Source organism: Hylaeus volcanicus, chromosome 4, assembly GCF_026283585.1.
Source record: "Hylaeus volcanicus isolate JK05 chromosome 4, UHH_iyHylVolc1.0_haploid, whole genome shotgun sequence".
In the NCBI taxonomy this organism is placed as follows: domain Eukaryota; kingdom Metazoa; phylum Arthropoda; class Insecta; order Hymenoptera; family Colletidae; genus Hylaeus; species Hylaeus volcanicus.
The window spans coordinates 8,344,702-8,358,166 of record NC_071979.1 but is presented as its reverse complement, the minus strand read 5'-3'; the positions used below and the strand labels follow the sequence as shown (position 1 = coordinate 8,358,166).

At 39.4% G+C, this 13,465-nt stretch overlaps 2 protein-coding genes across 5 annotated transcripts in view; one reads left to right on the top strand and one right to left on the bottom strand.

The window, feature by feature from the left end:
* The first annotated feature begins 8,142 nt into the window (after window positions 1-8,142).
* On the top strand, window positions 8,143-10,419 carry LOC128874953 (guanine nucleotide-binding protein-like 1). The gene is made up of 5 exons (XM_054120165.1): window positions 8,143-8,329; window positions 8,409-8,728; window positions 8,803-9,448; window positions 9,534-9,956; window positions 10,032-10,419. The coding sequence occupies exons 1-5, from the start codon at window positions 8,236-8,238 to the stop codon at window positions 10,259-10,261; spliced, it is 1,713 nt and encodes a 570-aa protein (XP_053976140.1). The 5' UTR covers window positions 8,143-8,235; the 3' UTR covers window positions 10,262-10,419.
* The window catches only part of LOC128874951 (otoferlin-like), a 27,161-nt gene continuing 23,950 nt past the window's right edge, over window positions 10,255-13,465 (bottom strand). For all 4 annotated transcript variants that reach the window (XM_054120159.1, XM_054120160.1, XM_054120163.1 and 1 more), the window contains 5 exons: window positions 13,086-13,404; window positions 12,816-13,014; window positions 11,579-11,797; window positions 11,386-11,486; window positions 10,255-11,142 (listed from right to left, as the gene is read on the bottom strand). In XM_054120159.1, the coding sequence (XP_053976134.1) occupies window positions 10,962-11,142; window positions 11,386-11,486; window positions 11,579-11,797; window positions 12,816-13,014; window positions 13,086-13,404 (1,019 nt within the window). In that variant the 3' untranslated portion in view covers window positions 10,255-10,961. The remainder of the gene's footprint in view (window positions 11,143-11,385; window positions 11,487-11,578; window positions 11,798-12,815; window positions 13,015-13,085; window positions 13,405-13,465) is intronic.

Here is a 13,465-nt window from a genome sequence, read left to right as displayed (position 1 = left end):
TACAAATAATACTGTAAAACTGTTCTGGAAATTCTTTTAAAAAAATCATAATTTATTCACCGTATAACAGATACGGTCGAAACGTCGGAATGTTATTTAAATTCAGATCAAATGAAAAGTTTTCTTGTTTCGTTGCTCTTTATTACTAAAGAAACGTTTCCATCTTCCAATCCAGAGGAATATTTAAACCTTACCACTGAACGTTTGTATTAAATTCAATTGAAATTGCGAATCCAACTTCGTAACTGTCGCATAACTAAAATACACGCCTATATCGATGCAAATATTCGTGCTGTTATTTTAAATTAATCGTTTTATTTTCAACATTCAAAACGTTACGGTGCGTAGTTTGGATTCATTTTTTTTTGTTTGCGTTACCTCGCGCATGCATTTTCGTAGAGTAAAACATTGTCGGACAAGTATGAAAATTCCGTATTTTTCCACGGCGTTGTACCATCGCGAAAAGCTCGGACAAGAAGCTAAAAGGAAAGAGTAGTTTTCACGAAGTGCTTAACTTAATGGAAAACATTGCGGATAAAGTTTGTAGAATTATTTTCATAAAGGATTTTTAATGTTCTCTGGATTATTCCGCTGCTGTTTTTTACCCAGCGTCCTTATTTTTTTTTCTTTCTTATTTCATACGTAACGAGTAGAGACTTTTAACGTTAATATTTTAAATCACACCTAAGAGCTCGATTATTGCTGTGTACGTGTTCTTATTTCTCGAGGGTTATCAATTCTCCCTATCGATACTTTTTAATCCATCGGCTGCTCCGTTACATCAATTTGGCTTACACTTTTTATTGCAACTCCTCTGCCTTTCGCTCCTCTGTTTTATGTTCGTCATACATCAGCCGGGGGATTACCAACGCGAATGTGCAATATGCGAATTGCACGTATCGCCCGTGCCAGTGTAAGCGTAATTTCATTTTAACTGAATTCTTACTTACGACCGAAATTAAATATTTTATCGAGAAGGCAGTGTGGGTGGAATATCATAAATTATGGTGAAAAATAATAATAATCTGATCTGAATTTTGTTTCAAATAATTAAAAATTGAAGGAAGTCTTACAATTAAGCGTGACGAAACGCAAAATTGCTAAGTTAAAAAACATTCTGATAGAAATTAAGTGCTCGTAAAATACGCTACCATGCTAATTTGAGACTAAATCATTCCTAATACACAAAAATGTGCTATATACATTGTGTTCAAATTCTGCTAAGATCTACAAGCTATCACTTTGGTGTCGCGTGTATTATATTTACAGGAAATATTTTCACACTGGCTTTCGATGTTTATTCTCGACTCGATCCGAAATACTGTACCTACACAAAATGCGTGCTTCATTTCGGGTTGCTCGGTGAACTCACAAACTCTCATCAAAATCAGAGTTGGACGTGGACGTTTCTTGTTAGTCGAACGTGATCGCGAAATGGTAAACATCGATTGAAAAGTTTAAAGCGGCAGTTGACGCACGTTTAACCGCATCGGAAACGAAATTTACACGGCCAAACGGATTAGTTCGAAAAGTCAAGAGGCCCGATCGTTTCGACGATTGATCAGCTTTGCATTTAGTGATCGCGAAGCGGATGCTGCGGTTGTCCGTCAGTCTGACGATACGCTGCGACATATCGAGCACGGCCGCAAAGACGGTATCAGTCGTGGACGATCCGACTGGACGCTATTGGTGGATCCGATACTGGTGGAATTTGTCGCGATGCGATACAGTTACATAAGTAGATCTAACGACACCCGGATCGATCGCGGAGGAATTGCCTTGTTATGGAATGCAAACACTGATATACATAGTAATATTAAATTATAAAAAAAAATTTATTTCAATTCTCTTAATTTTATTTAATGGAAAGGAGGCAATCCAACTTCACTCTCTTGCGTATCACGGATAAAATGTTGAAACTGTAACGGATCAACTTCCTGTAAATAATTTACCTAACTGCTAAAGGATTCTTTGTGTCCTCTGTTTAATATACCTGTACACCAATATTAAATTAAAAATTTAAATGGTCATCGAAACGTTAACGAATCCACGAGGTTGCGCAGCAAAAACATGTTGATAAAAAATAAGGTGCAGCGCACGCAGCGTGGAAAGAAGATCGCAGGGGTGTGCAGAAGAGGGAGCAAGCGGGAAGCTAAAAGGGGTGGTAGATGGAGCCGGGCAAATGGTAAATATTTCAGCCGGCAGCATACTCGACGAAACGAACTCCGGAGCTTACGTGGTATAGGTCAGGGTTCAGCCTAGCCAGCCTCTGCTAAAACTAACCGCGTAAAATATACAATGCACGGAAATCCACTCGTGCGCTTCCTGTTCCCTTCCTTCTCCAACTCACGCTGACTGGTTTCACGATCCCCTTATACGAGACGTGTCGAACATCTGTTGTAAAACAACGCAGAGGCGGATCTATACGCCGCGCGATTGCTTTTAAGTACAATTGTCGAGGCCCCACGAAAGTTACGACTCCAGGAGTTTCTATTCCGAAGTATAAAACTGGGCTTCGCCGACCCTTGAGGCGAGCCTCTGGTTTATCGTCTGGTAAAATGAGTTATTTTCAGCAACGTGCGCCTTGGAATGCAATCGAAACGCGAGATTCAAATTTTACATTGTGATTTAACGATACTTGTAGATGTTCCAAAGTATTAGCATTAAACGAGAGGTCGTGATAAATTTAAAGAGAACAAAATTTTCTTTCAAACACATGCTTCTTGTATTCTTAAAACATTTGGCAAAAGCGGAAGCTTCTTTAGACGGCCGATATTTTAAGTAAGAACAGTCTCAAACCAGAAAGTACGGTTTTCGATTAATTCGGTGATCACCCCCGCGAGACAGGAACTCTCCTGGAGCAGTAGTACATTTTAATTTACACTGTACTTTAGATAGCGAGCACGTCCGACCGTGGAATAAGTTACTTCGACCTTGGTACTTAGTACTTTCTTATCGTGCGTTGGTTGCGTTAGTGTTGGTAGCAATGTAAATTCACGGCGAGATAATACTCGAACATTTCACCGGATGTAATAGCGTTCCTGCATTATTTTCCATTAAAAGGATCACGTTTCATTGTGACTCTTATAATGTTCCCAACGAGTTTTCGATAATGTCTCTTCTCTATTATCACAATGGATCCTTCAGTTTTAGTTTAGTTTTATCAGTGTTTCGAGAGATTGAATCATAAAATTTCAGCGTAAAAGTTTTAATGTTAACAGATTGCAGGCTGTCCCTGGTTTGCTTGAATGTCTGACCAGGTACCGTTCGCTGTCCTATTCTACTTAAACGTCTACTCGAATCGAATTCATTTTACGTTGGTTGGTGAGATACAAAAAATAATGAAATTATTACAAACGAGTACCCAAAGATCAATAAATCGTGCGCTTTCACGCAACTCTGACTACCGATTCTCGTCCCCCAAAAAAATTGTACTCCACGTTCACGATTTGGTTATGACCGCGGTATCGCCCAGTTCGGTTATGGCAGCGGACACGGGCCACCTTCTACGACACCCGAGCCATATTTCAAGCAGAAAACCTCAACGCGCCGAGTAGAACTGCACGCGAACACGGAACTGTCCACAAAGTACGGCTCAATAATTCAAAGCATCGGAGCAGACCCGTTTTAAATATGAAACACGCCGTCAGCGGGGCTCGCTTCCGTTTCCCGTTTAAAGGAGCCAGCGAAACGTGTTAAGAGTTAAATTCCCCCGTAGCGCGAAAATCCTAGATTTAACCAGCATCAGCGGCCTTAACACGGATTATCCGTACAGCGTATCTATTATACCGTACCGGTCCCGCGACGATAAACGATGCTGATAATGGCGGAAGCTTGTCCCGGCGTTGATATTTATAATGCCGCCCCGACGCCGGCACGCCAGCTGTCTCTGCAAATCCTGAGAAGCATTCGCTACACCCGCACCTGCACGTAACGCGTACACCTGGACGGGAATCACGTACACATCGGCAACGTGACACGTATACTTACACGTACACCTGTATTTCGGGGGCTTTTTCTCCCCCAGACGAGCGTCTGGGGAGACATGTTGTCAAATATTCTGGGAGTGCCCCCCGAGGCCTGTTCCTCTTCAACCGCGTCTTTGGATTCATCTCTCGACCGCTCGTTTCCTTCCGTCCCCGAAGAACATTCGGCTACGACGACGCCGACAGGCCTTTTCGTTCCGACGAGACGCCACGCACGGCCATCCACGGGATATTTCAAATTTCACGTCTCAGACGTGAGCCACGGTCGCAATAGTAAATTACGGTCCTGACTCTGGGCGACGAATAATATCGTACGACTGACTTTACGCGAAAATATGGACCAAGAAGAAGAAGTCGAGACACACGTGTCGCCTGGTACAGGACGGATGTATATACACGTTTGGACAAAAATTTATATTGCTTAGAATTGAACGTGAAAGGTCTTTCAAAAAGAGTTTCAAGATTCCCTCCGTTCACTTTGTAAAGTACGAATTGAAACTCATTGGTGTTTGCATTTGTTCTTTACGTTCGTGTACGTATACGTTCCGTAGAGAGCACAGAAATGCTCGGTTCGAAGTAAAAGTTTGCTTAACACTTTTCATGCTCGAATAATTGAAACTGTTCGGTGTTTCCTTTAGAGGATTCCCCGATCGAGTATCAATCGCGAAGCAGTCGGGGAATAGTGCGGTTTTCAATTAGCTCGGAAGAACGGAGCTGAAACAAGCGTGGATCGCGAAATAACCGGGAGCTCCGACATATTTGCTAATCTGCATCTGGTGGTGCTGGTACTCTGGTTAAAGGGCTAAGCAACTTTTAGCGTGGCTGGAGACGCAAACGTGGGACACGGTCTAAAGCGAGATTAGCCAACTTCCTGGGCGGATAGCACCAACGGAGTCGTACGCTAGATATCAGAACTGAGCCATTTTGTTCTGCGCTGCAACGTATCGGTCGTGTAAGCTGCCGTGCCCCGCGTACACCCGTTATACCAACTTCCAAAGTGACTTACCCAAATTTACATTCACGTCTTCGTGAACACCGCCGGAAAATCGTACCGTCCTTATCGGCTTCAGCTTGCCAGCGAACGGAATCGCGATATTCACGGACGATTCCTGTCAAACGATGCGCAGCTGCGACTAACGCGTATCACTCTGCATTTCGATACTTTTCCCGAACTCTCGTGTTCAGCTCTGTGGCTCTGTGCAGCGAATATTGCAAATCTTATCATATGGTGAAAAATAATTAGATTCCATTTCTTTTATTATTATTAACCTTTAGTGCTCCATTAGGTCCTCTTTGACACCGTGTACATAAATCTGTGTCATAGCTCCTGGAGCGTTTGACTGGTCGTGGTAGGTTTAGTGTTAAGTACAGTCGAGAAGTTTTGGTGATAAGAACGAATTATCCACTTGTTCGTGTGATGTAAAAGGGTTGAAATTGAAAGTGCTCGGAAACACCTTTTAATCTTTTGAATAGCCCAACCCCAATGATATCACCATCGCCCAACCAATTCTCCCAAATCTGCCCCGGTGGCCTCGGTAGTTCACAATTCGAGAAGCTCGCGAATTATTCGCGAAGATACGAAAGATTCAGATTTGACACGGGTCCGTGCACCGTCTAGATTGGTTCTGTCTCTGTACGTTCGGCGAACGCTTGCATCGAATTCTAAAATACGCGACAGCATCGGTGCCAGACATTGATTCCAGACGTCCCGTCCACCTTACCTCGATCAATTTGGAGATTGGCGGCCATTGGAATTGGAAATGAAATTTGGTAGACGCGCACACGAACGGGGACCAGCAGGCGCTAACATGTTACGCCGTTGGACCGGGAGAAATGTATTGTGCGCCGACGGGACAATCGATTCTACGAGCACCGATTTATGTTTACGGTCGCTGAGGATACCTATAGACACCAGGGATTCTCTCTCTATGGCGTGCATAAAAACAGGCACGATTCTATTCAACGGGACGCTGAAATAAATGCAACACGAAACAGCTGAAAGGCGGGAAGAAGATTTAAAACGAATGCATCGGAGCCAACGTAAGAGGGCCTGCGAGTACGATAAAAAGAGATTGATCGTTCGAAATACGTCAGAAGTTATTTCCTAATCGATTCTCCCATACAAAAGAATATTCCGATATCCTTTCGAGGGTTCAATTCACGACAAGAATCCATTCTGGTCAAGAATATCGAACCCCTTTCTCTTCCAAACATTGAAAGACTGTCTCTCCGCCTCGCCATGCGATCGATGCTTCGAATCAGAAACTGAGTCAACTCGCTCGCAAATTGATCAACTCCGTTTTTTGAATTTTGTTAAATGTTGACGTTTCAAAATATATCCTCTATGTACGGACATCACAATTTTCATTTTCATTTGTGGTACGATTATTGTCTTCGTTCATGCGAAAATCGTATTGATAACAATTCTATATCAAGGCTTCCGACGATAAGTTCAACGACGACTCTTTTGTTCCATTAAATGTCCTGAACATTGCTGGAAAATAATTTCGTTCTCCGAGAACGGCACCATCTCCTGCTCCCTCAATGATTCGAAGAGCCGGAAGAAGGAACGATAACAGGCAAACAGAACAAGTACTCCGGAAGATCTTAAAACTGGAACAACCTGCCGTTGAGATGTACTGAAGTTTAATCAGAATAAAGCGCTGTAGCGGAGAGTCGTCAAGTTCTGGAATTTTCGTCGTGATTTATCTTCAGGGCAATAAAAAGCCTCGCTACGGCCCCCATCCGAGTCGAGTACATGATGCATAGTGTTAATAACGTCCGTCCTCTCCTTCATACTTTCGTGTGCGACACACTGCCGTCCGCCAACTGTGTCGCAGTTTTTCCTTGTTCCTGTACCGCTACTGTTTTCCATCTTCCTCCTCCCGCGTGTCTTCTTTCGTTCATTTCCCTCGGCCTTTCTCTACCTCGTTCTTCAACCCTTTGTGCCAGTGGTTCTCAAACTAGGCGACGCGAGCAGCCGCGACACTTGCGCGTGGTTTCGAGTAGATCTCGCGTACGAAACCTTTGTGCATTCTTAATGTTAATTTGTATTAGGTATACGGTATTAGGTATTACCTAATATGCATTAGGTAATTCATGCAGAGCGTCAGACTGTGACGGCGGATGTCAGACTGTGACGGCGGCTGTCAGACCGTGACGCTGACCGTCAGACCGTGACAGTGATCATTGGACTGTGATGATGTTTATTAGATCGTGACGGTGGTCACTGGAGCGTCATCGTGATGAATATAATACAATACAATGCAATGCAATGCAACGCAATGCAAGTGCAAATGCAACACAATACAATAGCGTCACTCTGTGATGATCACGCCGATTCTCATTGGATTTGATCTATTAATAATAATATAAGTAAACTAGTGTTACAGATGAATTTAAACAAAAATTTAACAAACTGTTATGTTAAAATTTACATGTTTGCAGTTAATTAAACAATGTATAATCTAAGCTAAATACTACTATATAACTTAAAGAGTACTTGTATGATAGAACTATTATGATATATATATTCGTATGAGACGTATTCAAATCTTCTATTCATCGAAATGTACAGTAAACGGTATTTATTTTAGTTTATTTAAAAAATGTTTACTGTTATTCCTACTATTATCGATTTTAGTACCAGTAGCGCCATCCGCGGGAAGACGCCCAAGTTTGTCGTAAAAGTAGTTTCCACTTTTCCTCTGAAAGATGGCACCACCAGCTCACAGGTTGTTGTATTAAATAACTATTCATAATAATGATAAATTTGACATATTAACGCATGCTCTTATCATTTTATTATTTTATACATTCATTATTTTATTCAAATTCAAGCTACTTTTATGGAAAATAAGTTTACGTTACGTTTATTGCAGATAGTAATTATAGGTTTGCAGCTAAACTGACCAGGATGCATATATAAAAACAGATGTTTAAATAATATATTAAAAACATATATTGTGGTGTTATGAAGTAGAAACTTGTATTAATCATAAATTTATGAAAAATAAAGAATAATTTATTAAATGTATCCGTGGCGTCATCTTTCAAAAACGGTGGAAACTATTTTCTCTACAAACTTGAGCGTTTTCCCACCGATGGCGCCTCTGGTATAAAAAAAATCTCACACAGAGCCGCTTGCTGTCAGTGTGCACAGTTCCTTCTTGGATGCACCAGTTGTGATACATAGGTTGATATAAATGAAAAACGTTTTTATTACGTCGAGGTTAAGATAGACAGAAATATGCCGCAAGGAACAAGAAAAAAACCGTTCAGCGGTAAAGCAAAGAGACAACAATTGCAAGTTAAAAAACAACGACAAAATCCAACTTTGTCTAGTACGTATAATGTACCTATAAATGAAGAATTTCATACATTAATGATTTGGAGTAATTGATATCACATTGTAATCTACAGCTGCAAGTCACAGTAGAGACAGTGGAGAAAGTTCAAATGATATTGATGATTTTGCATACGGTGTACAAAAGATTAATAAACAACCGAAAGATGGGAATTCTTCCAAAAATAGGTATGCTTTACAATTCTTCCAAGAAACTAAGGAAGAATTGATGAAACGAAGAGAAGATGCTAATAGAACTATCCAATGTTTATCATACGAAGAACTAGAAGTTTCTGATGATTACTTCCCATCAGAAATTGACATGCCCAAAAGACCACCTTGGGATTTCAATATGACAAAACAACAGTTGGAACTAAGAGAACAAAAGTACTTTACAGTAAGCAATTGAAATTTTCAATTACATTTATATTGGTAAAACTTTAGAACTGGCTAATAATTTGTTGCATTTAGGAATATCTCAAAGAAATGAGAAAAGTAGACAACATCAGCTATTTTGAATTGAATTTAGAAACTTGGAGACAGTTATGGAGAGTTCTTGAAATGTCTGATATTTTATTATTTATTATCGACATCAGATATACTGTCCTAATGTTTCCCCCATATTTGTACCATCATATAACAAAAGAGTTAAACAAAGACATGATTTTAATATTGAACAAAGTTGATTTAGCTCCTCCAGCTCTAGTAGTAGCATGGAAAGAATATTTCCATGAGATGTACCCTAAATTACACATTCTACTGTTCACTTCGTATCCTACTTACAATTTACATGGTAATACATCAGAAACAGAAGGACTAAAAATGAGTCGTAGAAAGGGAAAATTAATAATGGCTGCAGAAGGAGCTCAAAAATTACTAGATACTTGTAATGAAATTGTTGGAGATCAAGTAGATTTAACTTCCTGGCATAAAAAAATTCAAGATGAATTGCAAATGGAATTTAGTTTAGATGAAATTGATCATAAAGACAGTGTTACTATTACTAAAGAAGATACAAGTTATTTTAAGCATGAACAATATAAAAATGGAGTCTTGACTATCGGTTGTATTGGATGTCCAAATGTCGGAAAATCCTCGTTGATGAACGCGTTAATGGGTGAATATTAATGGTTTAATATGTTTGAAGTTTAGAGACGACGCTGTCGAAATATTCCAATGTGAAATTTTTATACGCATTCTAGGAAAGAAAGTTGTGAGCGTATCGCGCACACCTGGACATACTAAACATTTTCAAACTATTTTCCTTACGAAAAATGTTTGTCTCTGCGATTGTCCGGGATTAGTATTTCCATCGATAGTACCGAAGGAACTACAAATTTTAATGGGTTCCTTCCCAATAGCTCAAGTTAGGGAGCCTTATTCGACAATTAAATTCCTTGCGGAAAGAGTAAATCTACCGAAAATATTAAACCTTCAGCATTCGGGTAGGGAAGATACATGGTCCGCGATGGACATTTGCGAGCATTGGGCTATTAAACGAAACTTCGTAACTGCGCGGGTTGGTAGACCTGATACATACAGGGCTGCTAATGCATTGTTGAGAATGGCGCTCGAAGGAAAAATTTGTATGTATGTGTATCCGCCAAATTGGGGTGTCAGCAAAGGTAATATTCTTAGATTAGAGGTTTCTTAGGTTAGAGGTTATCTGTTTGCATTTCGTAATAAATACAAACTTACAGAAAACTGGGAGGACCATCCTGAAGTTGAATTCGTGAGATGGATTCAAGCTAGAAATAAAGCAGAAGATGTTAACGAGGGAAGAAGAGTGTCCGTGTCTTCAGAAGAAGATACAGACGAAAATTCGGAAATAGATTCAAACGAAGAATCCGACGATTCCAATAATACTTCGGGCGATGAATCGAAGATACGCGTGGTTAATAAATTCGAAATATTGTCCGCTGATCTATGAAAAATGAACCCTTTATTGATTACATTTTCATATTTTTATTAATTCCTAATTACATATTATTTACATTAAGCTATCTATTTACAACGATGTAGGTTACAATATTCGTAATGAATTGTCCCCATGAAAATTTTATATATTACACATATTATTGTTCTGCATCTAATGGCTCTTAATCGTGTGTTCTACTACTATTTATGTACACCTCACCCCACTTTTCCTACCATATCGTTGGTCCACTATACAGTAATAATTTAATAAGAACGCTGTAGTTGTCTAAAGCTGAAACTGTTTTTTTCATTTCCTATTAAAAATAGCTTAGAAAATGATTAAATATTCCAGCCATGTAAGGTAGTCGCTAAATGTAATTTTTAAGGCCTATGGAATTTGTACGACGGGGCGTAGCGCGAAACGAGTAGATATTAGATATCCAAAAAAAATAATTTATTTTTATTATTCCGTATAATTCATTATGTCTACATCACGCGTATACTGTATTATACTTACAACGTACGGTAACGAAGTAATTCTTGATATGAATTCAATAATATCAAACAAGAAAATTATTTTTCAAATATTGGACATTATATGCAAGAATAAACAACAACGCGAATACATTCAATTCTCCCCTACTATCAAAATATCGTCCTTTATATTCCAAATGATACAGCTACGTTCGACTAAAGCATACAAATCGGTACGCCTAAGCTCCTAACAATTTTTTAACAGAATAACCCGGTATAGCGTAAAAGAACAACAACAGAAGTACCACTATACCGATGGTTATGATAGCTTTCAAAATAGCCCATTTGTAGTTGTGCCACACGATGTATTTGATCGATTTCAAGGGGTTTAAGAACCACATGAAAGATGCGTCGGGCCGACTGAAACAAAATACTAGTTTTACGAACAAGAAAAATGTGTGGGACATTTTTAGAATAAGTAGATGTTCACTTATCAATTGAAATTTAATATTTAACTTATATTTACGATTATTCATTTCTGAAAATAACTTTGAGTCGTATATTACGTAACTTTCCGGAAAATTATATATGTACAATGTAATTGTAATTTATGACAATTAATAAACATATTATATAATTTGCATATTTCACTTCGTTACTTACTTTGGTTTATCGAGTAGATCTGGTTCGTTTCTGCCGAATCCAGCTGGATTTTTCTCAGCTTCCTCTTTGGATAGCAAATGAATCTCAGCCTCGACTTTTCCCTATCGAAAATTTGCAACGCGAAGTAGATTCACATTTTCGTAAACCGCAGTAACGCTTCTATATAAATTTGAATACGAAGAAAGAAATTTACCGTTAATTCCATGTCTTCGTTTTCTTTTTTCACATAGAAGGGCCACCAGCCTTTTATCCGTTTCTGTTTGAAAATGTTTACCATCGGCACGGATCCGTCGGTCTTCAACATACTCAACGTGCAAAGTTTACTATTTTTCGCACCACGTGGAAACCGATTTAAATCGAGAGTAATAGCACCTAGAAAATCATCGGCGGAAAAATGATCCGCGTCCCAAACCTGTGAAAAACATCGCAAAAGTGAACAAAATTCGAACGAAACTAAAAAAAAAAGTGGTTCCTTTTAGTAAGGGGATGTTCTGGTTCAAACGATTGAACTGTAGCCGATTTTCTGGAATTTTTTTCGTTGAAACGATAAGGAATATCGAAGCAAGACTTTCCCATAACAATAAAGTAATGGTAAAACTACTTATTTATACTGTTTTCATAGTTACTCGATAAAGTATTTTGACGTGTATGTATTATTTTAGATTGCTGCACAGTTTTAAGTTGTATCAAAAATGCTTAAACTGATGATTTTTGTGAGCGAATGACAATGCAGAATACTTAAAATTTTTGAAATTTTAAAAATTTTTATTTATCTAATTGGCCATTTAGCGGTATTGGCCATAAATCGAACTAAAATTCCGACCTCCGATCAGCGCACCACCGGGAAAACGCCCAAGTTTGTCCTCGATTAATTCCTGTCGGTACATTATCGTCAAATGTCGGTGCATTATCGTCAAATGTCGGTGCATTACCATCATGTCGGTAAAAAACCGCGGAAGTGGCGCCATCTAGCTGTAAGAAAAGGAATTATCGAGGACAAACTTGGGCGTTTCTCCGATAGAGGCGCTGACCATACTCCGAAAAATAGTTCGGCATGTTCACCACCAAATGGCTAGTGAGATAAACAAAACCTTGAAAAATTTGTAAAATTATAAACAATGTCCACACCCATTCTCTCACAAAAATTATCCTCTTTCAGAAAATCATTGATTTAAGCGAATCGGTTCACCTATCACTGAGAACAATGCGTTTAAAGTTTGTCGTTAGCCTTGACGCTATCTTTACTTCCAAATGATCTTTCATTTAATTTGTTAATTCGGTAGAAAACAACGTTAAATGTTTGTTTAACCTCTTTGACTATATAATTGACGTATTTGACGATAAGTAATAAATGCTCTAAAACTGCAACTTTTGAGAAATTGGTATTTTCAACCGGGGAAACCAGAACACACCCTTAACATCAGCATTACTTGTAATTCTAAGCGAGCTGGAATCTTGCACTCGGTCTCGTCCCAGCTGAAGAGACTCTCCTTTCGATTGATGACAATCTTCTCTTCCGCCACGAGATAATCAAACGGAAATATGAAACGCCAGTTGAAATTCCCTTCCCCGGTTAGAGATCGATAGTGGATATCCGTGGATTGGCAATCTTCTGGTCCTTTCAACCATCTGTTCGAACGTGTAAAATGCGTACTGTATACATCGCCTTCCGATTAACTTTACCTAGAAAATCATCGTACCCTTTCACGTAAATATCGCTCATCTTCTCGCCCGTGAAGAAAGCGTCGTCTTCCAACACCACGTCGTCCGTATTCCAAATAATAATCCTGAGCTCGTAACTCTTTGGCTTCCTTGGCGAAATGTCGATCGATGGTCCTGGCGAAGGCATATCCATGGGGAACATGTCCACCCACAATTCTAGCTTCCCCTGTTCTATTCCTGGCTTCTCAGGATTGTAAAGGGGTCGTGTTTCGACATGCTCGGGAACCAACGCGCAACCAATTCGCGGGAAAGCATGCCATTGATGAAGAACTGCCAACGCAAGGTGTTCCTCTATGCCTAAACGAGTAATACAATGATATCCATAAATAAATAACTTGCGAAAGATAAAAGTCGACAT

Bases quoted from the DNA above. Each gene is read 5' to 3' on its own strand.
- LOC128874953 (XM_054120165.1), top strand. From the start codon at position 8,236: ATGCCGCAAGGAACAAGAAAAAAACCGTTCAGCGGTAAAGCAAAGAGA. The intron at 8,330-8,408 runs GTACGTATAATG...TGTAATCTACAG, and splicing joins ACAAAATCCAACTTTGTCTA to CTGCAAGTCACAGTAGAGAC. The intron at 9,449-9,533 runs GTGAATATTAAT...TACGCATTCTAG, and splicing joins GTTGATGAACGCGTTAATGG to GAAAGAAAGTTGTGAGCGTA.